The sequence below is a fragment of the Leuciscus leuciscus genome, assembly GCF_965113295.1.
Source record: "Leuciscus leuciscus genome assembly, chromosome: 21".
NCBI lineage: Eukaryota > Metazoa > Chordata > Actinopteri > Cypriniformes > Leuciscidae > Leuciscus > Leuciscus leuciscus.
Window position 1 is genome coordinate 5024631 of NC_138745.1, and position 24659 is coordinate 5049289.

At 40.7% G+C, this 24659-nt stretch overlaps 2 protein-coding genes across 6 annotated transcripts in view; one reads left to right on the forward strand and one right to left on the reverse strand.

The window, feature by feature from the left end:
- The first annotated feature begins 851 nt into the window (after positions 1–851).
- On the forward strand, positions 852–5316 carry g6pc3 (glucose-6-phosphatase catalytic subunit 3). The gene is made up of 6 exons (XM_082152175.1): positions 852–1208; positions 1877–1983; positions 2076–2166; positions 2768–2886; positions 2963–3104; positions 4399–5316. Exons 1-6 carry the CDS (start codon positions 991–993, stop codon positions 4739–4741), a joined length of 1020 nt encoding a protein of 339 aa, XP_082008301.1. The 5' UTR covers positions 852–990; the 3' UTR covers positions 4742–5316.
- A 68-nt stretch (positions 5317–5384) lies between these two features.
- The window catches only part of tanc2b (tetratricopeptide repeat, ankyrin repeat and coiled-coil containing 2b), a 125643-nt gene continuing 106368 nt past the window's right edge, over positions 5385–24659 (reverse strand). For all 5 annotated transcript variants that reach the window (XM_082152051.1, XM_082152050.1, XM_082152052.1 and 2 more), the window contains 14 exons: positions 23434–24041; positions 22697–22805; positions 22464–22586; positions 20557–20793; positions 15023–15466; positions 14851–14944; positions 13305–13438; positions 12921–13044; positions 12654–12829; positions 12349–12481; positions 10473–10564; positions 10223–10369; positions 9881–9981; positions 5385–9804 (listed from right to left, as the gene is read on the reverse strand). In XM_082152051.1, coding sequence (XP_082008177.1) covers positions 7728–9804; positions 9881–9981; positions 10223–10369; positions 10473–10564; positions 12349–12481; positions 12654–12829; positions 12921–13044; positions 13305–13438; positions 14851–14944; positions 15023–15466; positions 20557–20793; positions 22464–22586; positions 22697–22805; positions 23434–24041 — 4599 coding nt within the window. In that variant the 3' untranslated portion in view covers positions 5385–7727. The remainder of the gene's footprint in view (positions 9805–9880; positions 9982–10222; positions 10370–10472; positions 10565–12348; positions 12482–12653; positions 12830–12920; positions 13045–13304; positions 13439–14850; positions 14945–15022; positions 15467–20556; positions 20794–22463; positions 22587–22696; positions 22806–23433; positions 24042–24659) is intronic.

The following is a 24659-nucleotide window of genomic DNA, read 5'->3' on the forward strand; positions in this document are numbered from 1 at the left end:
GGTTAATTAGAGATGGACAACATAATTAAAATTCTTATTTTATTTGAGAAATATATATGTATATACAAGGCAAAATACATGTAAACTGTACTGGTACCACATCGTAGACTGTTTTCCAGATCTTTCATGAGTCTTTAATCTAGATAAAGAACAATCGTAAAGTTGTTAAGACATCTGTCATTGAAAAAAATAACGGATGTACCTATTAGATGTAGAACTGACGTCTGATTTAAGATGGATTTATTTTTATGACTTATTCCTCTACTGTGAATTCAATAAAACAATCTCAACTACAATACATTCGTTTTTTAAAAAGTTGTATTTATTTAAGAAATAACAGTCATATTATATAGAGCAAACATTAAAGAGTTAACCGTTCAGAGAATGTGGGATTAATAACAACAAACATATAAAAGAATAACAGTATAAAAACAAACAAAAGGTAACATTTGGTGGTTACATGATTTTGAAAAGTTTTAGAATATAGGCTATTTATTGTTTTCACAAGTTTCTTATTTTGTGTTCTTGTGCTTAAAAGGGTTTCAAAGTGCATCTGGAGATCAGTGTTACAGAAGGTATATATATATAATATTATAGATTCGTTTTTCTTGACTTCAAATTTAATTTAATTCAATTTTAAATTAAAAGCCCGTTTCACTGTTCAGATAATATTTGTAGTATTTAAATTAAAAAAAAAAAGTATTTAATAAGTAGGCCTAGAATAAGGTGAACTGATAAAACCTTTTCGGTAAAAGTCTGTAAGAAGTTCGAATGTGCAGATGATTCAAGTCCCTTATTGAAAATATGCGTTTTAGCAGATGAATTTTGTCCCACTGCGGTACCCGTGACAAACGGTAACGTTGAGGTCTGAACTCCTGACAGCTCAGCGGCTTCTCTGACAGTTGGTTTAACTTATTCACTCAGTCTTTGACCTGTAAGATGAACAGGGGACCTTAATGTTATCTGTGGACGTTTATTCATCATCCTGTAATGGAGACCGTTCACCGCCAAGGCGTTTGGGTGGCGGAGGCTCTTCAGCGGAGAACGAGAAGCCTGGAGGATTTCTGGCTCGTCGCTTCTCATATGGGAGACCCGAAAGCTGCGGTTCTCCTGGTCTTTCCTGTCGTGTTTTACATCCATCGGCGGACTGGCATCGCTGTTCTCTGGGTAGCAGCTTTATCAGAGTGGCTTAATTTGGTTCTCAAATGGTATGAAATGCTTTGCATGTTGGAATGTGTGAAAATGAAACCCAATGATGGATAAACGTCTAACGTTATGATAGATAAACTTCTATAGTGTGTGTGTGTGTGTGTGTGTGTGTGTACACTACAGTATGTATATGTATATATGATGTATTATTATTATTACTTATGGAAGCTTGTTCCTTGTTGTAAAGTTGTAAAGTCAGAAGAATACTGTCAGCATTTCTTATATAAATATTACAAGTATCCATATGACATACTAAAACCACATTTAAATAATTGAATTTATGTAAATTATTATTCCAAAGTATTTTACAGTTTAAAATAATGTCTTATCACTTCTGTGTCAAAACAGTACTGTTTAATTCTTTTTGTGTGTGTGTGTGGAATCCTTGATACACTGCCATTCACAAGTTTGGGATTAGATAAAAATAAACATTAATAATTGGGTACCAATAATAATTGAGCACTAAATTAGCATATTAGAATTATTTCAGGAAAAAACTCATTAAATCAATTTAGTACTTTCTTACTCTTTTGGTTATAAATTATTCTGAGGGCATTTAAAGTGCAAGAAAGTAAACTTTAGAGAATGTATTTTAGTTTTCACTCAGTTTTATTGGGTTGTGAATGGCATTTCATGTTGACTGTAATTTCTTTAACTTGACATTCAGGTTCCTGTTTGGTGAGAGGCCATATTGGTGGATTGGAGAATCTGGATTGTTTTCTAAAAACCCACCGAAAGTCCAGCAGTTCCTGTCAACATGTGAGACTGGCCCAGGTAAAGCAGCGCACTAATCTTCCTTATTACAGATCATTTTACCTGACCCATTTCCAGATGTGAAGACCCAATCCCTCCGCCATCTCTCTCAGGCAGTCCTTCAGGTCATGCCATGGTCACTAGTGCTGTCTGGTGGCTGATCGTCTCTTCACTGGCGTCATTCTTTCACACTCGCACGGGCAGGTCTGTCTTTAACCCTATAAAGCCTTTACAGTAAACTTCACAACAACTTTTATATTGTAATATTTCAAGATCAATATTTATTGGACTGCGCTAAACTTTTTTTTTTTTATCATGTTAAAATGTGAGTATCAAATATAATCCATGAGGAAGGTTTATTTGTTCATCTCTCAATCATCATTGTACTCCATTGCATTATATGGTTTAAATAAAACTACAGAGATTTGATCATAAGCATTTAAATATAAATCTTACTATTGGCTGATGTACAACTTATGAAGTGACAACTTCTATTCATATCCAATTTATATTAGTAGCAGCCTAATTTCATCTTACATTTTGGCCATTTAAATATCATCATCTGCACCAAATTCCATATTTTTGCACAGTTTGAGCCTCTAAATAAAATTGCTTTTTTTCCTCCTCTTCAAACTCTCACTATATCAAACTATATGAGCCCTTAAATTCTCATGTATCAAATATGATACTCTACGTATGCAAACTAAAAAATTTTTTTTTCTCACATTCTCTTATAAGTCACACAGACACATGAATGTTATTTATTAATGTGTAATACTAACCAAACAAACTCTTTGTCGTACAGTAAGATATTAGCTGCAGTGCCGTACCTGTTGTATGCAGTATTTTTGGGATGTGTGGGCCTTTCTCGGATCTTCATCCTGGCTCACTTCCCTCATCAAGTCATTGCCGGTCTTCTGACAGGTCAGTCATTAATAAATACATGCACACATCCTCATATAAGCTTCATAGCCAGGATCTTAATGCTCTTTCTCCGCAGGGGTGTTGCTGGGGATCTCTCTGAACCGGACAGTGCCTGAATGTCGCCCTCTGCTGTTCTTCTTTTGCTGTAGCGTGACTTTGCTCTTTGGAGCTCTTGTGCTGCATGGTGCCCTGCAAAAGACTGGGATTGATCTCTCTTGGTGGGTACAATGTGACATTGAGTTGATATTGTGTAAATACTGTACTTTTTTTAGTTTAACACGTCTAAATTCAACACGTGTACATCTCAGTTGTTACAATTAAATTAAATAACTTTGGTTATTAACATTGTAAAACTTGCTAAGTTTTTTATAACACTATACTTCTTCATATTATATTATAGCACTATAATATATAAAATGTGCAAAGGAAAATGAGCATTGAAAAATGCATGGTCAACCACTAATTATAATATATTAATCCTCAAAATATCACATATAGCCTACATTGCATATTTGTATTATGCCCGGTACACATTGTATGATTTTGGGCTGTCCCAGATTAAAGATGACGAATCGTGGCGGTTTCTGTGGTCGTGGCTCCTGAACGGTGGTCGTACGTCGTACAGTGAGAAGAGTTTCTAAAGCCCTATTCGCACTGGATTAGTATTATCTGGGGACCTCGTGTGATTTAGAATTATAAAAAAAAAATTATAAACGACCCGGCCAAATGAAATCACAGAGATGGCGATTCGCACGAGACTAATATTATCACAGAACCTCAGTGTTCGGCGAAATATGCTAGGTCATTTGCGGGGGAATTTTTACTTAAAAAATTACAGACATGGCCGATTCGCACGGGATTAAGATCACAGACAACCTCCGCAATGATTACAAATGGCTAGAGGTCACCAGGTAATACTTATCCCGTGCAAATAGGACTAAAGACGGCCATTATAACGGTCTTATGACCAAAGATAGCCTGTGATAATATGATGATCTCACAGTGTGTTTGCTGCTACGACCTACGTCTGCTGACTAGCCAATAAAAATGCAACATGAAATGGCGTATTGATCAACTTGACATGATGCTAAAACTTAAAACTACTTACCTCAAGCTCCAGTTGTAATATTGTCATGCCAGTTGGCCTCTTTTCCCAGCCATGACCGCGTCCATATTCTCCTCTTTCGCTTCCTCCTCTTTTTTCAGCGCACATAAAAACCACAATTGCCAAAGTGTGATTGATCTTGCTTTATTTGTTCACCACTAGCACTGCTGATGACGGTTTATTCTGCTATACTAACTTGAGTCATAGCCTAAGATTCAATAGGTGTCATCATCGTACAGTCTACATACATGTACCCAAGTTAATTATAACTATGTCGTACAGTGTGATTTGTGTTGATCTTATAGGATTGCCGAAATCACACAGTCTGTTGCAGGCATTAAGGAGTTATAATCTGTATGAATGACTTTTTTCACTGCAAACATACACTCTCATACTGTGAACCGCAGGTCCATCTCTCTGGCTAAGAGGTGGTGTTCTCACTCCGAGTGGATCCGTTTGGACACTGCGCCCTTCTCCTCTCTGAACCGTGATGCCGGGGTTCTGCTAGGACTAGGACTTGCACAGTATTGGAAGCCAGGTGGATGGGCTCTTCCATGGGTACCCAGGACTCTCTGTCTGGCCCTGTCATCCATGGCCCTCCACTACATCAGCAGCTTCCCTTTGCCCACTGTTCCTCCTCTTCTCTTCTACTCCCTGTTCTTTCTGAAATACACCATTGTGCCGCAGGTGGTCATGGTGTTAGTGCCAGGATTTGTGCATCTCCTCACAGCCAAACCCAAGAGGGAGTAAAGGTGAATGTTGCAGAATTATACATTTTTTTTTTAACCAACCATCTTCTTGAAGATCAATCATTAACACACACAAAAAAAGAAGGGACATTGAATATGGATTGCTGCAGTTCATAAACATTTAGTTTGTGCCAAAGAAACTCTTAGGTGAAATTGTTTCTTGTTGTTCTGTGATGATTCTTTTAAAAAAAGTTCAATTTTTTTCTCTTTATTTGTGTATGCTTTCAAGTTATTTGAATGGTCTAACTCTAAATCAATCTATATTCTGTTAACGCAAAGTGATGAAGACTAGATATTTACATTTTCTCTAGTATTTGCTTTGTCTGATTCTAAATTGTTCTAGGTGGTTGCTAGGGTGTTGCTAAGGTGTTTAGATATGGCTGGAGGATTTAATTTTGTTGAAGTCTGATCACTTAGAAATGTAACTTTCTATCCTCAACAAGCTGCATGATTTGATGTGTCAGTTTAATATGTGGCCGTTGGTCAAGTATGAGCAATAATAGTCTGAAAGGACAAATAGTGCAGTTGTGTAATATAAAAGAAACCACAATAAAAGGAATCATCTTTTAAGCTCGACCAGTTTTATACATTTCTTATAAAGTAACTCTTATTAAACGTAGACCGTATAAAAATGACCACTGACATGATAAAAACACATTCTGGTTTATTGAAGTCATTAAACGTTGTCACAGCGCTCTGAAAGCTCACATTTACAGACGAGAAACTCTGCTTAGCAAGCAAATACATTAAAATCAACTCAAATCCAACTGAAAAATAAAAAGAATGGCCAAAACCTTTAGAGGTAAATGTCAAATGAGTGTGAGATTTGTTGTGATCATTATTTCTGTTAAGTTCCTCTATTGGAGACATACGGCAGATTCACGAATGTCTGTGTATGTCGATTTCGGAGGGGAATGGAGGATAAATCATGCGTCAGGTTATGTACAGCAAAAAAAATAATAATTGCACTGAAAAACCACAACACTCTAAAGAGGCCCTTGATGAGCCCTCAGTATTTATTTCACTTTTCCCCAAAGCTGACCATGAGGCATCTCTCGATTCAAGCAGGTTTACACTGACAGCAATAGAAAGGTGAATATGGTTGCCTTTAAGACAAGCTGTCTAGATATCTGTTCATATACTGTATTTTTGAGAAGACCAAAGCCACATTTAAGCTCTGCATGTTGATAATATTGCATTCTGAAGCAGAGAATTTCAAAAGGAACTAGCTGAATATTGTTTTGTTTTTTTAAATACACGACAAATACACTATTTCAAAACGGCTGGTTTGCATTTCGGTAGTGTGTGATGCCACTGAACTGTGTTTGACACGTGAGGCTCATCAAGTCCTTCTCGCGCTGCATTTGGCGACGCGTTTGCAGAGGAGAGCAGGATTTTGTATGCATGAACACATTTGGCCACTATATACAGCAAGTACACTGCGCTCTATAAAGGCTGTTATATACACATTTTATATCTTTTTAAAAACATAATTTTGCTCTTTTATATTATTGTTCATTCATTTGCTTGAAAAATTAGAATTGCACCAAGGACAATGACTTCTATTTGTTTTCTAGTAGTACAACTAATCACAGGTTATTTTCCAGTGTTCACTGAACGTTCGTTAGTAAGGATGTCCTATCCCAGGTCAAAAAAACAAAACAAAAAAACCCATCTTTAGCCCCCCAATATTCACATTCCATACAATCCTTACGAATGAATAAAGTGCTCTCTTTCTTCAAAATGTCCAGACAGTCAGTGCAGACCAAAGTTACGAATAAAAGTTTAAAAGTTAAAACAAACATACTTCACTTGATATACTGATGCTTCTCTGTGACAATGCAATATTTCATTTCTTAGAACAATAAAGAAATTGAAAAAAAAAAGAGAAGAAATTGTATTACTACCTTGCAAACGCCCCTGAAACTTTGTGTTGCGTAGTATACATACTGTAGAGTTCATAAGACGTCTATGGTGTGATACATTCTTCTACTTGAAATACGGCAGGATTGCCACTCCAGTACATGGTAATTTACTGAAATCATTTAATTTAAATAGACAAAAGCTATATGAGGGTTACTTGAAAATCTTATTAAGCTTATTCCCAAGAAATTGATTCAACTAATATTATTGCCACAGTACAACTGTGAATTTTGATAAACGATATTTCTGCTTGGGAACCAGAATTATAAGGTAATAACTGTAAAGATAATAACCTCCAGTCATAAACTCTGAATCATTATTTTAAAAATATCTGATACCATTTCCAAAAGCTCAAATCAATAGTTACAAAATTAAAGACATAAAACCCAAACAAAAATGAAAAAATAAACTTGACACAAAAACTGCTTTAATATTTCTATACATCATATAACTTAATTATAAATATTCCTCTTTTCCTTCTGTAACTACAGCTTAGTTTTTCTGAAACATTTTTTTTCCTTTTTACAGTATTGAACAATCCAACAATATGATGTCCAGAATGCCTAGCAAATTTTTTTAGTTTCATTGGGAAGAGAGAGAGAGTAAATGAGAGAGAGAATGAGTTCAACACAGATTCCCAGTTTTATATCCGCTTTAGTGCTAGGAACGATGGCAAGACACTATTTCTCTGCATGTAGGCCTCTGTTGTGGAACGTCATTAAATGTGCTTTCTTATAATGTGCAGAGCTTTATAGAACATTTTTTACCTTTACATACTGTATTTTAATACTCCAAAAGGGTGCTGTCAGGATATTTGGAGCCTGTTCACCACATAAATTCTAAAAGTTTTTTTTTTTTCAACAGAAGTAGGCACAGGTATTTGTACACACCTTTGTAACACTGTTTTTTTTTTTTTTAGTTTATTAAAAGTATGTCTAATATTCAGTTTCCCTTTAATTGAAATACTGGTTTTAATATCCTGCACCTACACAGTCCCATACGTACAACCTGACACAAACATTCACTGTCACACACACCTTTGTGCCCACCCTTTTGGGTGCCTATTAAACGTTTGACTCCACATAGGGTCTCTTTGGTTTGATGGGCGAGGTGGGACCTTGTCTGGCATCACGGGAAAGCTGGCGGTACATGTTTTCCTGGTACGCCTGTGTCACAGGCATTGTCCGCGCCACTTTAACATCCTGGTAAGTTGGCACCTGGCTCACCCGCTCTAGGAGGTCTCGATCACGGGCCCCTCCATTAGCAAGCTTGCCTAGGGAGGAGGGCTGCGGCTGGACGTAGTACTCCTCCTCTAGCAAGTGTCCATTCTGGGCATTATTGGTCTTATTGTAGTAGGCAATATTGCCTAGAGATGTAGGTGGGCTGTAGGAAGAGGCGGTGGAGGCTTGGTGGATCAAGTTGCCAGGCGACGTGGGGCTAGTGATGACCGATTCCAGGGATGAAACGGGCCAGGCCCGGGAAGGCTGGAGAAGGTACTGCTGCTGAGTCCTTGCAGTCTTGTCGATGACGCCCATAAACGGAGTGGCCCGGGATCGGGCGGGTTCACCCGAGTAGAGTCCGCTCTGAGAGGGTGAGAGGGCAGATGGCTCGTCGAAGCTTCGCTCATATGTGGTCTGCAACGGGATTTCCATTTGGGCCATGGAGGAGGAAGGCCTGAAGCCAGGGGCTAGATTGCAGCTGGAGCCTGAGGAGATATTACTGCTGGATGGGGAGAAGCGAAGATTTACACTCTGGGAGTGGATCAGTGGTCTGGGGGTCGGTACGTGCTGCTTTAGGTCACTTGTATTGGCACTGATAGGTCTGCGCACTAGGTGGGGGATCTCCGGAGAGCCCAGTTGGCAAGGTGACAGAGCAGAGGCGGCCACTGCTCTCTCAAGTTCATGCTTGGAGACAGGATAGTATGCCGCTGACTGACTGCGGCTAATCTGTGGGGTTTGACTGAAACGCATGCCTCCAGGTCCCCCTGTAGTTGAACGGTAGGCTGAAGCAGGGCGTTGAGGGAGATCTTCTTTCCCCAAGTTTGACTCCAGAACCCCGACAGGCCCACCTCGGCTCCCGTGCTGACAGAGAGCTCCCACACTAAGGCTGGATTGCACTTGAGACATTGACCGGCCATCCAACGAGGGCTGGTACACAAGTCTTGGCTCCCGATCTCTCTCTCTGTCCACATCCATGGAACATCCCTGATACCTGCTGCTGAGTGGATGCGCCAACTGGCTGTACACACTGTTACTGGGCTGGTTAGTGCGGACGATCTGTGCCATCGAGGGCTGCAGGCGAAGACCCTGGATCTGGTGGTGCTGGCTGGTCTGAGAGCTCTGGGAAGGCTGCGACTGGAGCTGGAAGGATCGCTGGCTGCTCATCTTCAACAGTGGCGATTTAGGGCGGCTAGGTAAAGGCTCCTGCTGGTAGCGGACTGGAGAGCCAGACTGGGAACGATACATACACACACTCTCGACTGGAGGGCTTGCTCTGAATGGACCCCCACGCCGAAGAGGAGATGGCGGAGGACTCTGGTACTCCATGCCCTGGTTCCCTCCACCGCCCACGGGTGGAGGGCTGAACCGGTAGGAGGACTGATGGGCGGGCGAAGTATGGGGTGGACTCTGGCGGTAGTGAGAGTTCTGATGTGTTGGGGAGATACACGGGGAGGTGGACTGGTAACTATGATGGGTAGGAGATGACATGGAGGAGGAGCTCGGGTGAAACTCAAAGGCCTGCCCTCCAGATAAGTAGCCAGTGTCATGATGGGTCGGAGAAAGGGGTGGACTACGTATAATGGCAAGGCTTGAAGCGTTCGAGTGAATATCAGAGGCAAGACCAATTGACACAGCTTCTAGCTCTTGTTCAAGAAAGTCATCATCCTCAAACAAGTCTTGAACAGGTTCCATGTCATCCAGTCTTGGCTCAGGAGGAGGGGTGTGATGAGGGGGCTCCTCATCTTCTTCCACTGGTAAGGGAGATGGTGGTGGAGATGGAGGAGGCTCAAGCTCTGGCTCCTCTGATTGGGTAACTTGCCTGTACTCTTCGTCCACGCGCTGAAGGAGGCGCTGGATTTCACGATTGTTGGGACACAACTTTATGGCTTCCCTTAGGTCTTCTAGTGCTTCAGCGAATTGCCTATGGAGTGGCAATGGAAATATTAAGCCATCTATAAGTAATTTGATGTGAAAAGAAAGAAAGTAATGACCCCTACCTGCTGCTACGCTTGGCACGGGCTCTAGCATAGTATGCTTCATAAGACTTAGGCTTCAGTTCCAGAGCCTTGGTAGCAAACTCTTCCGCCATACCAAAGTCCTGTGACCAAGAAAGTGTGTTCAGTGAAATATATTTTTATTTTTGTATTCTGGGGGTTGATATTTCATTATTTTGCACAGTTGTCCTAGAGGTACATCAGCAAGGTTCTTATGACATGCTGCATACTGCAGTTACAATATTGCAGCATCACACACATATATCCAGAACCTTACTGTGTGCACTAATAATCGTAATGAGACTTTGGAAAGAGTATTTTTATTAACGTTCATGCTGTTCTCACATTCATTTTCCTCCGACAGCGAGACAAGTTCAGGAACAAAGACACTTTGAGCTCTTTAAAGGTCTTCAGGTCCTCACTTAATCCTTCACGGGGAAATTTCTTCAGAGCATACTGGTAGCGCTGAGCTGCCTCCTTCACTTTACCCTTCTGCAGGAGAAAAGATGATTGACTGTGTAAATACATAGAGCCAAGGTCTTTGTTCTAGACAAATCTGTGCAAACATTAGAGGTAAATGATGAGCATATCTGACCTTGTAGAAGCCATCTCCTTCCTCTAAAAGTTTACTCAGTAGGATAATCATGATGTCAGGTTTAGACGTCGCCATTGCCCAGGTAGCAGGACCTATGGGGTAACAGGATGTTTGATGGGTCAAAATGGACAATCAAAGGTTTGAGGGGAAAACATGGAGAGAGACGAGGAGTGCAGAACACTCAGGAATCAGAACAAACAGATGAAGGCATGGACAACAGGATGAGGATGCCTTCAGGGCGAACTCAACTTCTCATTCCCTGTATCCTTTCATCTTTAACCATTAGCAATGATGCTATTGTTTAATACAGGATTTCCCAAACTCTTTGTCATGCTTCAACCATTGCCGATACAATACAATGCAAGTAAATGGGGACCAAAATATTGGATCCTACTGAAAAAAAAAAATGGAAAAAGAAAAAGCATAAAGTTTTGGGAGAACCATCCCTTTAAATTATCTAAATAAATGCCCCATGAAATTTTGGGAGTTATGTTAATCTTTACATTAATAGCTCACATAAATTTCAAACTAATTTAACACATTATCATAAGATTTTATTTTCATAGTTTGGGAAACCCAGGTGAGGTAGGTATATAGAGAAATATACAGAGAGACAGACAATAGATGGACAGACAGTCAGAAGATAGATACAGCACCCAGACACACCACTGGACACAGAACATAGAGAAGAGAGCTGCCAGGATGCCTGAAGGGAAGCAAGATGCAAGCAGCCTGAGCACACGCATTACCTCCTTTGTGGCGACTCGGCAGTGTCTGACATCCTGTGGCCGGAGGTCAGGAGTTGTGAGAGCGAGGGAATGAGGATTAGTGTTGTGGGGAGAGTGAGATGAGGTTGAGCAGCACAACCAGAGGTGGTTATGAGAGTGGCGTGTGTGTAGGTGAGTGAATGTGAGAGTGGGAGAAAGAAGAAGTGGAGAGAGATGGCGGTGGTTGTGGAAGAAAAGTGAGGGGGAACACAAAAAAGCAGCCGTGAGTGGTGGGGAATAAGTGCTTCAGCTAAAGAATAGAAAATTAAAAGTTAAACAACAAAACGGCACCAGCACCAACAATGTTAAACTATCTCTCACCGACCATTGAGTTGACAAACAGAGAAAGATATTCTCAGCAAGAGAAACAGGTAGAGAGTGAAAACAAAATGCAAACACCACACACAAAAAGGGTTACGGTTCCAGAGAGAGACTCGTTAACCAAGAGCAGCTGGAGTAAGTGAAGTAAAGCACAGAGCAGCAGAATGCTAAAGCAGGCAAGCACAAGCTGAGCTAAAGGAAAAAACATACAAATACATGTTGGGTTTTTAGTATCATGGTCCGGACTCTAGTGATAAGCCGCTTTCCTTTAGGGGACCCTTTGAGGGTCTGGGATTTCTGGTTTTACTATGCTTGTGGGGACATTTGATTTCCTCAATGTTGGCAAAGCCTGAGCCACATACACTAGGTATGTTTACATGCACATATTTTCATCAATTTGAATGAACCCAATCCATTTTCAGATTCTGAAAGTTCTGTTCATATTATGAAGCCTAAACTTATCCAATTCACATATTCATTTACGGTGCATTCGGAGCCTTCACTGACTAGTTTGTAAGATGTAAAATGCATGTAAATATACGCATCACGGCACTGCACATGTGTGCAAAGAACTTTTAAATCCAATTGAGAAAATGTTCGGATTCAAGCGTTTACATGCTTACTTTTTTTCCGATTGATCAGATTATTTCAGGTCTACAATACTCCATCCAATCCATGAAATGTAATTTAGATTGAACTCAACTGGATCGATTTTTCAATCTGCTTGAACCATCAATCCAACTACTAACAGATTATTTGGTTGCATGTAAACGTAGCTATTGTCGTACCAATTTTGGCTCCTTTTTTCAGCAGGGCGACCACCACCGATGCGTTTCTGCAGCCGACTGCCCGGTCCAGAGGACGCATTCCACTGTAATCCACATGCTCTATCAAAGCCCCATGGTCCACCAGGAACTGCACCTGAGACAGAAAAAGAGCACAAAAAGAAAAGAGACTCATCTATAGGAAACACTGTAGCATAATTGGTCAAAACAGCCAAAAGGGTGATGCCAGGTTTGGAGGATATTCTTTGAATGCTTTTAACTGTTCACAGCAAGTCTATGAGGTTTTGGGAAATTTTAATATCACACACCACATCTGAGTCTCCATAGAAGGCGGCCAGATCGAGAGGCGTCCGTCCGTTTTTATCAGCATGGTCCGTCGCGGCACCCCTTTCCACCAAGCAACGAACCACAGACAGATGTCCTTTCAAACATGCCCAGCTGAGCGCAGTGAGACCCTCCTTATCTACAAGATCCATAGACGCACCTACAAATACACAAAAGACATGAGGTACAGTATATTTGACGCAAGCTTCATAAAACTGCCCCTTTGTGTCATAAAGGTGTATATCATGTACCCTGAGCCATTAGGAACTCCGCCGTGTCTAGGTGCCCTTCAGAGGAGGCCATCATGAGCGGAGTACGGCCTTGTTTATCAGCCAGGTTTACGTCTGCTCCATGCAACACCAACAGATCCACAATCTGAAAGACAAACATGAACACAAATCTTAAATGGACAAAGCTGGAAAAGAGTCTTTATAAGTGAAAAGGACATGTGAAGGCCAAGTATGGTAACATACTCGGAATTTATCCACTGCATTTAACCCATCCAAGTTAGTGCACACACATTAGGAGTAGTGAGTAGTGCACACACACACTGCAAACTGTGGACACACACACATACACCCGGAGCAGTGGGCAGCCATTTTGCTGTGATGCCCAGGGAAAATCATATCAATTACCTGCCAGTGCCCTTGACGCACAGAGCTGAAGAGTGGCACCACCCCTCTCCGATTGGGCTGTGCCACAGCAGAGCCCTGCTCCAACAGCAGCCGGCAGACATCCAGCTTCCCTCGCCCTGCTGCTGCTGACAGTGCTGAGGAGAAGAGCAGGACAGAGCTGTCAATCATCAGCTACCTGTCTAGACAGTCAAGTCACCTTTATTTATAGCGCTTTATACAATACAGAGTGTTTCAAAGCAGCTTTACGGTGATAATAGGAACATTTTGCATTTCGGATGTTGTTCAGCTGAAGTCAGTTCAGTGTTGATTCGGTTTCCATTGAAAAGATCATCAATTATTAAATTTGTTCATTTTATCTATAAAGCAGTTCTGCCAAAAATGTCATCATCCAGCTCAGCTCATTCAACAGTCAGGGACAGTCAGACAGCATTTTAAAGCTCAAACAGAGCACATTATGTGCATTCTTCACACAGCAAGCAAAGCCAAATGGCAATGTGATTGCAAGAGGAGAAGCAAGAGCAATGTTAAAAATGTTTCATTCAACATGCCTCACAAGTATTGCAGTGCAAAGAAAGGGAAGGTTTCATATAAGATTTTTCATCAAGTTTACACTGTCATGTGGTTCAGCGCTTTAAAGTTTATCTTTAAAGTTAATTTCCACCAATCAGAGAATCAATCTCAATAATCTCAAACTACTTATATATATATATATATATATATATATATATATATATATATATATATATATTGCAATAAATATAAAAGTTTCAATATACACAATCAACATCTTTAAATTAATAGATTTAATACATTTTATGTTGGTTTTTAAAGCTTTTTCGCAATGCTTCATGGGATTGTAGTTTTTTAAATCAATAAAGCTGTTAAAGGTAAGTTCACCCAAAAATGATAATTCTGTCAGTAATTACTCTCCCTCATGTTGTTCCAACCCCGTAATACTTTCGTTCTTCTTCAGAACACAAATGAAGATCTTTTTGATGAAATCTGAGAGCTTTCTCTCCCTCTATTGACAGCTATCCAACTACCACTTTGACGCTTTTAAAAGTTCATAAAGAGCGATTTCTGAACTTTCTGAAGCATTAAAGTGGTAGTTATGTGGCCTGTCAATATCTAAAGTTTCATTCAAAATATCTTCAATTGTGTTCTGAAGATGACCGAAAGTCTTGTGGGGTTGGAACGACATGAGGGAGAGTAATTACTGACAGAGTTTTCAGTTTTGGGTGAACTATCCCATTAAGTACACAGTCTTGTACCTTTGTCTTTTTTTCTGATTTCCCTTTTTTTTTTTTTTGCTTCTAATCAAAGTTTGTAATGTTGTGAGTCTTCCCATAACTGGTTTGGTTTGGTTCATGGCTTATATCTCATAAATGAAGATTTTTTTTTAACTTTCTATGGCAAAAAAATTAAAGGGTAAAAATACTTCCCGAAACAAAGCTAAGAAAGAAAAAAAAGCATGCCGCCTCAGTAGGCAGCTCACTATATTTTCTTATACAATTATTTAATAAATAGTGTAAGAGTGAAGCTTTACCTGTCTCACCCCACAGGGTATCAAAGCTGTTAATCTGGGCACGTTGAGTGTCCTCTTCATCCCTCTCAGGCAAGTCCAAGAGATAAGATACAATCTTAAAGACATAGACACAATTAGTAGCTATATGAGCAAGAAGCATGCTGGGAACAGTGAGGCACCAGCAGGGCATTACCTCAGTGTAACCCATGCTCGCTGCTGCTATAAGGGCCTGCTGTACTGCGAGGCTCTTGTTGAAGGACACCGGCTGTGGCGATGTCTGTTGCTCAGTCTGAGCGTCTGCTTGTGTCTGTTGTCCCGACTCTTCTGGAGTCTCGTCCTGCTCCTCCACCTTCTGCTCGGACTCCTGTGGTGTCTGCACTGAATCCTCCTGTTGCTCAGGGCTGGACGGCTGTGATTCCAGAGGCGTGGCTTGAGTAGGAGAGGGCGTGGCTTCTGGCGGTGTGGGGGAGGGCGTGGCCTGTGTTGGGGAGGGCGTGTCTTGTGACTGTGTAGGGGACGGGGTCTGGAGGTGTGTTTGGCCCCAGTCGCTCTGAATGAGGAACTTCACCACCTCCAGGTGTCCCCTAAGAGCGGCGTGCACTAGTGCACACTGACCGTGCTTGTCCGAGTGGTCGAGCTATGGAGAGGACAAACACACACACAAATATTACTCAGCAAGGACACAAAAGCCAAAATCGTAAGCTTAAATCTGATTGACTGGCTTAATGAAATTTCCATACATTTTTTATTAGTCTATCAGGCAGAAAAAGAGCGTTTACAAATTTCTGTGGCACTAAAATGGAGAGGAACATCTAGTCCAGTCTCAGTGAGGGCATTGAGATGTTCTAGGGAGGGAGGGGGGTTTGTTTAAGGTGAGTTTACACCAAAGATTCACGACGAGATGAGCTAAAACTTGTAGCTTACTTGAAAAATAATATGGTTTGCAACATTCTAACACCGTCAGTGCATCTGAAATCTATATAGTATGAATATGGGTAGAATGAATGTTATCTGGATGTACTCATAGACAGTATATAAACTGGACACAGCGACCCCATAGGTTTCAACGTAGAAAAGTGAAGTCAATTAGAAGCTCTCACTTCCTGATGGCTGAGTGTACTGCGCAGACTCAAACTGAGCTTGACGACGTAGATGTGACGCGAGCAACCTCTCTGTCTTCTAGTAGCTGTGCCAAGAGAAATCTGAATCATTCCCTTCCGAATCTTGCAGAGACGGAGAGTGTGAGTAGGAGGTGTCCATGAGCTAGGAGCAGGAGCAACTTTTGCTAACTGTACGTTCACACCGCCGCCGACTTGAGCTTCCAAAGTTACCGGAAGTCATTAATTTTCAATGGAAGCTGGCTTCTCTCAGCTGCAAGGAGCGTCAAATCCATCGGCGTCGCGTTTTGGCCGTTTTGAGCGTCAATCAGAAAGTTGAAAGTAGCTCAACTTTATGGTAATGAGCTATGACACGGTTCAGCGGCAAGCAGCGGCAAAACGCCAGAAACCAATCAGAATATAGACGTCCTTCGCGCTGGCTGATTCCGGAGAAATATAAGATGTAAACTTTCGTTCCTACCAAAACATTAGTTGGAGAAAATGGAGAAGTTGATCATCGCCGTTGCTGGGTTTCTTATCATTATCGGATTAATTGCACAGTTTAACCATAGAGTGAAAGTTTATCATTTGCATGTGTTTTTAAGTCCTGTCAGTTTAACAGGGCGCGCTTGACAGGGCATAATATAACGAGCAGAGAGAGAGAGAGCCCCGACCGCGCGCGCGCACTCACTATTAATGATAATAATAATAGCTAATTATTATTTTTTCCCGACCAAATGTGACCAAAACAGTTATAAAAATGCTGTCATTATAACATTTCATGGTGTGACACAGACTTCAGAGCGGCCAAAGCGTCAACAAGCTTCCCCGTACTTTTTGACAAGCGTCCTTGACAGGGCGGCCAGAGCTTCTTTGCAGCTCAAGTCGGCGGCGGTGTGAACGTGCAGTAAGTATTCTGATTAATTACTTTGTCATTTTGCCTCCACGTCCCCCCGATTGCCCGTGAGCTTCTCCTCCTGTCCATACGGTAATCTCTCTACTGTGCGACAGAGAGTCGCGTGGTTATGACGCAATCGTTAGCCTTTTTCTACAAAAACGGCTTCTACTGGGCCATAACGTAAGATACAAGGTAATGGAGCCTTTTATAAATTTTCGTGTTTCTTTAGAAATAAATAATGGACAAATGGAGTCTTTAAACGCCTCAGATGTAAAGTTATTCGCTGTCAAAGTGACGCCAAAATGAATGGGAGTCAATGGAATGCTAACAGCAGGTGGGGGTCCGCTAATCAATGGCGGCGCTCGGGGAAGCTTCAATGTTTTCCGAAACACTGCCCCCCTGGATGTACTCATAGACAGTATAAGAAGTGGACAGAGCCATCTCATTGGAACTCAATTGAGACAAGTGAAGCCCATTTTTAGCGATTTTTTAGGACTTCCGTTCCTGACGCGCAGACTCAAACCGAGCTTGATGACGACGTAGATGTGACGTGAGCAACCCGTCTGTCTTCTAGTGGCTGTGGCATGAGAAATCTGAATCATTCCCTTCCGAATCTTGCAGAGACGGAGAGTGTGAGTAGGAGGTGTCCATGAGCTGGAGCAGGAGAAACTTTTGCTAGGTATTCTGATTAATTATTTTGTCATTTTGCCTCCACGTCCCGCCGATTGCCAGCGAGCTTCTCCTCCTGTCCATACGGTAATTTCTCTACTGTGCGACAGAGAGTCGTGTGGTTATGACGCAATCGTTAGCCTACTTTTACAAAAACTGCTTCTACGGGGCCATAACATAAGCTACAAGGTAATGGAGCATTTTCTACATTGTCGTGTTTCTTTAGAAATAAATAATGGACAAATGGAGTCTTTAAACGCCTCAGATGTGAAGTTATCCGCTGTCAAAGTGACGCCAAAATGAATGGGAGTCAATGGGATGCTAACAGCAGGTGAAGTTCTGCTACAAGATGGTGGCAAGCGGCCGGCTTCAACTTCCGGTCGACTTCCTTCCCGCTTGGATGTACTACATCCGCCATGTTGTTACTGTCACGTGACCTACCAGCGTCAGTTGCATCGCTTCACTGTCATTCACAAATCCTCTCCCGTTTCCTCAATCGTGTTATCCTTTCCAAAATTTAAACTGAGTTAAAAAATAAAATATTTTAAAATGATTATCACTATACTAACAACTGTTAAATTGCAACCCACAGAAATCATACTTTATGGATTAATGAATGCTTAATGGAAAAATAAAACATGAGTTTGCATAAAAAAAAATAAATAAAAAAAAAATCCTCTCCCGTGGCCTCATGGGATAGTAAAGTGTCCATTTAAAGCTACAATATGTAAAATAAAATTCGCCACTAGGGGTCGCTAACCTCTTACAATAACAAAGGCGTAGGTTGATGACGCATAAGCAGAATTATGGATCTTGTCGTCAAGCTGATGGATCTAATAATGTTTATGGATGAGTGAATACATTGATGTTTTTAACATGACTGTGGTATGAAGCAGGGCACGATTGCTAATGAGAGACAGAAATCAGCGCCACACGCGAGTCCCGCAGATATAAGGAATAAAGACAATTAATTCTACCGAACTACCCTCAAGTGCTGAATTACTAACTCAACCAGGTCAGTTTATTAGACGAATTAAACTTGTGAGGGAACGCAGCGCTGTTTCACTTGGTCTAACAGTTACACTATCACACTAAACTGCATTTGAGTGTGTTGAAAGTTATTCTATGAGTTAGTTTGTTGGCTATATGAGACTAGCAGTAAGCTAGATCAACATTAGAATAACATACAGATCATATTCTAACATTTCATCATATTGAACTATGTAACACTGATTAGTTTTATGTACATTTGCTCACCTGTCTAATAAAGTACATGCAAGTCGAAGTAAGTTGTGGACGTGTTAGGTTAGGTTAGGGTTATTGGATATTTTACTGCAAAAATCGTACATATTTCTTACCATCTTTAAGTAGTAGGTCATGATGGTACTTTTTTTACCACATTTTGTTTACGTACTGTTTTTCACATACAATATAGTAGGGAAGTATTCAATAAAAAGCAGTGGATGCAAACATTCCAAATCCATTGTCCTGTTGTCAGAAGTAGCACACGTGCAAAGAGTGCATCAGAAACAGAACAGGCCATCCGTTTACTTGTGTTTACTCTGTCGCTCATGTCTGGTGTTGACAGGCTATAAAACCTTCTAGTTTACAACAAAGCGATTAGTTGAAACGGTGTATCGTTTCCATAGCGATGACTCATTACTTCAGTGTTCCCATCAGCTTTCTGTTGCACAGCTGTCAGACGTCCAGTGAAAGCAACTTAGTGTGTCTAGCATCCAGGCACGCAATTAAAACAAACTAGACATTAAAGATAAATCCATCAGTTTTTGGAATAATTAATGAGAATGAGTCTTGTTTGCTGATTGGCTGCTGTTTGTGATAAGCTACTCAATTAAAGTTTGAATGTCAAATTTCTAATTGTCAAATTTTCTGTTGCACTTATAAATATAATTGCTATTCACATGGCTTTTTTGCTCCCTGGGAAACTAATAATATTCCAACCGTCCATTCTAATCAAATCTGTTACTTCGCATTAATAATGATAATAATAATAATAATACTTATTATTATTATTATTATTATTATTAATGAATCATATTGGTGTAACTAAAACATGTAGTAAAACAATATAATTTGATATTACATTTTTAAATTCAGTATATTCAATTAGAAAAGAGCAAAAGAGAAGCATTTTTACAAGTGGACTGTCTAACAACACCGTAAGCAGCTTCAGTGCAGTTAGTCATGTTTGATTGTAGCTTATGGGTAACTATCATTTTAAATGGGTAGAAAGTCACGGTTCAGTGCATATATACAGTCAGATGACGAATACAGTCAGTCACAGGCGATCCACACTCCAGAAGGGGGCGCACTCGGTAATGCAATGCTGTTTGCTAACCACCATAACAGGAAAAATAGCAGAGGAAGAAGAGACGATCTACGCACCAACCCAGAACAAGAGTTCAAGTGCTTGCTAGTAGTCTATATGCTTAGTTTTGATTCATTTTTGTGACGCGCTCCTCAAACTTCACGGAAAGGAAACCAGGATGGCAGAAAGCAGCATCATGTTTGTTTTCTTTATTTTTATAAAGCACAATATTTTGTTTTTATTGTGAGTGTACACAAATAAAAATACAGTTTCATTTTCGAATGATGTCTTACTCTTATCTGTATGACCATACATGATGGAGTATTTTAAGTTGTTTCCGCTGTTATGAGACACAATCATTTGGAATTGTGACCTATTCACATTCTGTTTCCTGCTAAGTGCTTAATACACTAAAGGAGGCTGTACTGTAGCAACTACCTCAGGGGACTAAATGCCGCTAGCAGGAACAAACTGTAATTTGCACTACTGTCTGTTCAAAATACATGAAAAGAAACCTAGCATTGGGGATTTGTTGCTTTTTCCTGATGTGATCCCAAATACTGAGGTACATACCGAACAGTGACTTCTGTGTACCGTTAGACCCCTAGTAGCCTGACTAGCTATAGTATCAGCAAGTTACAAGGTTTTTAACACTGAGTACTCAATCTTAGAAACCCGACAGCATTTATTGTGCATAAAGTATAAATTGTCCTAAAAAAGTGTAAATCTCGTACCTTTGCTTTCCTCTTGCAGAGGGCGGTAACTATCCCCAGGTGTCCAGCGGCGGCCGCGTATCCCAGAGGAGTGAGGCCGCTCTCAGATGCCGAGTCCACACTGGCACCATATTCCAGCAGCAGGTTCACCATGTCAGCGTAGCCCAGGTGAGCATGCACACACAGCACCGGAGCGTTGTTCAACACCTCCGTACGATAGTTCACATTAGCGCCGCCCAACATCAGCAGCCGCGACACCTAAAGAAAAATTCAAGTGCCCATATTATGCTCAATTATAATTCGTTTTGTGAGTTCCAAGAATACATTTAAATGATTTAAAGGGGAAAAAAAATGGTAACACTTTACAATAATGTCTAGTTAAGATTAGTTAACTACTTTAGAATTAAGAATGAACAAGACTTCTACAGCATTTATTCATCTAAATTCATGTTAATTTCAACATTTACTAATACATTATTAAAATCAAAAGTTGTTTGGTTAACATTAGTTAATGCACTGTGAACAAACAATGAACGACTGTGAATGAATGCTGTAACAAATGTTTTGTTCATTGTTAATTCATGTTAGTTAATACATTAACTAATGTTAACTTATGAAACCTTATTGTAAAATGTTACCAAAAACACATTATTTTCCTTATTCTACATTCCTTTCTGTAGCACTTCTTTTCACCCCTAGCTTGAAACGCTCAGTTTTAGTTCCTGTCTCTTGAAAGCCCGCCTTCCCGAAAAGCCAAGTCTGCTCTGATTGGTCAGCTGGCCCAGTCTGTTGTGATTGGTCTAATGCTTAGAGCGTGTGTGAGAATAGAAACGCCACTTTCCACAATCGGGTTTCAGCTCATGAGGCTTCATGAACAGCTGTAAGTAATATTATATCTATGGTAGTCTTGCGCAGCCAGATCTTCAGACTGAAGGCAGAAGACTCTATAGCAGACTTCACTGGCCAAGGAAAAACCAAGAGGCCATCCAACTGACATAAAGCAAACCATCACAGTTTAGTTTTTTCTTCAGCATCATGTTCAGGGGCATGAAAATGTAAAGCCGATGTCCCTACAATAACAGACCGGCGTGTTAAAACTCTTGGACCTATTTGAAAGAGTCAATTCTGTGATCTTCTCGCCTGGTCCTACCAGACTCTTGTACATTTCATTTGTACAGAGAGTCTGGCCACTCTCCATTGACAAGCTTTAACTTCCGTGAAAGCGGGTACTCTGTTGAAGTTTAAAACTATTGGATCTGCCCAGAGCCACTCTGGATCTGCCATAACCAATCGCTAACGTTTGGCCGTGACGTAACCCTACAGTTCAAACTAGCGTACGACCTCAACGTCATCGTTCTCAGCCACTCCCTCTGTTCACTGATTGGACCAGTAAAAATTTGGCCGGAGAAAACCCACGAATATACCGCAAACCCAGACGGAGTACTGAAGGAAAATTAAAATTGAGCGGAAGTATGTAGGAGGGCGGAGCCAGGCTAGTGATCTTCACATACTTTTGAAAATCCAGCATTTAGTTGATACTGATAAGTGCTTGTTGTCAAAGTTGTAAACCTGACGGCTTTCTTCTACTATGAGGGGGTTTGTCGTCACGATGGCTTTGTTTCCAGGCGGACTGGTAAAGAACGCGACACACTGGTTCTTTGAGTAAGCGATCAATGTGCAACTGTGTAACATGGTAACGTAGCTAAGTCCCGGAAATAATTTCAGGACTACAAACGAGGTGTTTCTTTTGGAGAGATTCACTCCCTTTGGACTTTGTAACTTTGCCAATCATTTACAGCTACAGTATATATACACACTGACTAAAGGAAAGGTAAAATAAAAAAAGCATAATAGGTGCCCTTTAAAGTAAACAGTAAATCCATAATGTTGGTTTTAGAGTATGTAATATCTGTAAAGTGGAGCGGTACCTTTATGTTAGGTGTGTAGAGGTTTCTGAGTGATGAAAGCGCTGTAGACAAACTCTCTGTACTGTATGACACCCACAGCCCTTGCAAGATGGATGAAGAAACCCCGACTTTCTTACTCAGGCCCTACAGTATGAGACAATAATGGGACAAAAAGCCTCAATGCATGAAAGCATTAGCTGTAAAATATGAGCATTATGGTGATCTATTATCACATCCTTGCATAACACTCTTACCTTGAATATGTGTGCTTTCAGTATATGGTGACCCAGTTCAATTGTCTGCTGTCTATTTAGTTTGTTTTCTTGTCTGGAGAACCAGAAAGCCAGAAGAGTATGGCCATTCCTTAAAAAAAAAGAAGAAAAAAACATGTAAGAAACATAAAAAACCTTCAAGCTACAGTTCTCAGAAAACATCATAATATTCTCATAGATCAACCTTTTCTACTGGTATAAAAGTTGTTAGAAGACATACATGTTGTGTCAGATTATCATTCTCACACTTTGATTTAGGTGAACATCTTAAAGGCCCGGTTTCACAGACAGGGTTTAGATTACGCCAGGATTAGGCCTTAGTTCAATTAGGACGTTTAAGTGGCTTTTATAAACGTTCCTTAGAAAAAGACATTGCTGCTGTGACAAAACAATGGCACTGACATATTTTAATATCTGTCAGTGCAAGTTGCTTTCAGGTAAAAACAGCTCAATAATGCATTTTGGTCTGGGACTAGACCTAAGCCTTGTCTGTGACTCCAGGGGAAAATGTCTTAAATTCAGTTTGATTTAATTTAAAGCCACAGAAAGTCTTGTGTATGGTATAACGTGTATATTGTTGGCTCTGTAACAAATTGCTTTTGAATCACTTCAAAACCAGCAAACCAGAAGGCTGTTAGGTAAGTTTGTGCATTTATTTTATTTACTCGCCAAAGCCAGTTTTTACTCGAATTCTGTATTTGAAGTAACTTTCGTCAGACCTGGGATCGCAGAGGAACTTGGTCTTCTCTCCCTCCTCCCGCCATATGAGCCATTCTCTAAAGGAAGGGTGTATGAACATGCGCGTTCCATCCCGTCGCTTCACCAGGAACACCGACAGGTTCTCCAGCCTCTGCTGGAAGTCTTCCCAGTCCAGCATGCCCTTCACAGAGCTGGCGTTGATGGCCTGGTAGATCTGCTCATCGGTCAGCGGGTGCAGGGAAGCCAGGGTCACGTTGAGCAACGGCAGGGCCCTTTCGAAGGACGACTGCGTTGGGAAGCGCATGTTACACTGCAGAAGGTACACTTCGGCTAGACTGACCGGGACCACCTTGTAGTTGGAGCTTTTGAGCACCAGGTAGCCGCGTTCGATCAGGTCAAAGGTGAGCTTCAGGTAAAGAAAAGAGCCCTGGCTGAGGGCCTTGAGGTGGGAACTGAGCTTGCCGAAGCTGGTGTTGTCCATCTTGCCGTTGAGGGAGATGTTGTTCTGGATCTCTGCACTGCTGTGGATGCGGTGGAGGATGTAGCCCTGGAGATCGTGGTCGATGGCGTCGTTTTCCTCCAGGGCGTCCAGAGAGATTTGGTGGAAAGGGAGAGGTTTGGTGATTTCCTGGAAGGTATCATGCTTGTATTAGATTTTGTAGCTGCTTTTTGGTGAGCTGAGTACAGGCAACATTCACAATGAAATAGTAAATGTTTTTTGTTTTTTTTACTTTATCATGCTAAAGGAATAGTAAACACAAAAATTTAAATTATTCACCCTAATGTCGTTCCAAACCCATAAGACTTTGGTTTATCTTCCAAACATAAATGTTAAAAGATAAAAAATATATTTTTAATGAAACCTGAGAGGTTTCTGTCCCTCCACTGAAAGTCCAGGTAACCAAAACTTATATGGTCCATGTGATTCGAGCGGTTTAATCCGAGCCTTATGAAAAGATACGACTGCTTTCTAAGATGAACAGATTTAATTTAGGCGTTTATTCTCAGAAACACACATACATAGAGCGATTCACACATGGTAAACACAGAAGCTTGTGCACGTGTCAAAAACGTGTGTTGAACTACTCAATTCATAATGCATTTTTATAAAACTTTTAACCTTAAAGTTTTGGATAATTGGACTTTCAATGAAGGAACAGAGACCTCTCAGGTTAAAATATCTTAATTTGGGTTTTGAAGATTAACCATAGTCATACAAAAATGAGGATAGGATTTTTATTTCTAG

What these genes read in the sequence shown, in the direction of transcription:
- g6pc3 (XM_082152175.1), top strand. Translation starts at nt 991, where the DNA reads ATGGAGACCGTTCACCGCCAAGGCGTTTGGGTGGCGGAGGCTCTTCAG. An exon ending in CATTGCCGGTCTTCTGACAG is followed by an intron (nt 2,887 to 2,962) that starts GTCAGTCATTAA and finishes CTTTCTCCGCAG; the next exon opens with GGGTGTTGCTGGGGATCTCT. An exon ending in ACTGGGATTGATCTCTCTTG is followed by an intron (nt 3,105 to 4,398) that starts GTGGGTACAATG and finishes TGTGAACCGCAG; the next exon opens with GTCCATCTCTCTGGCTAAGA.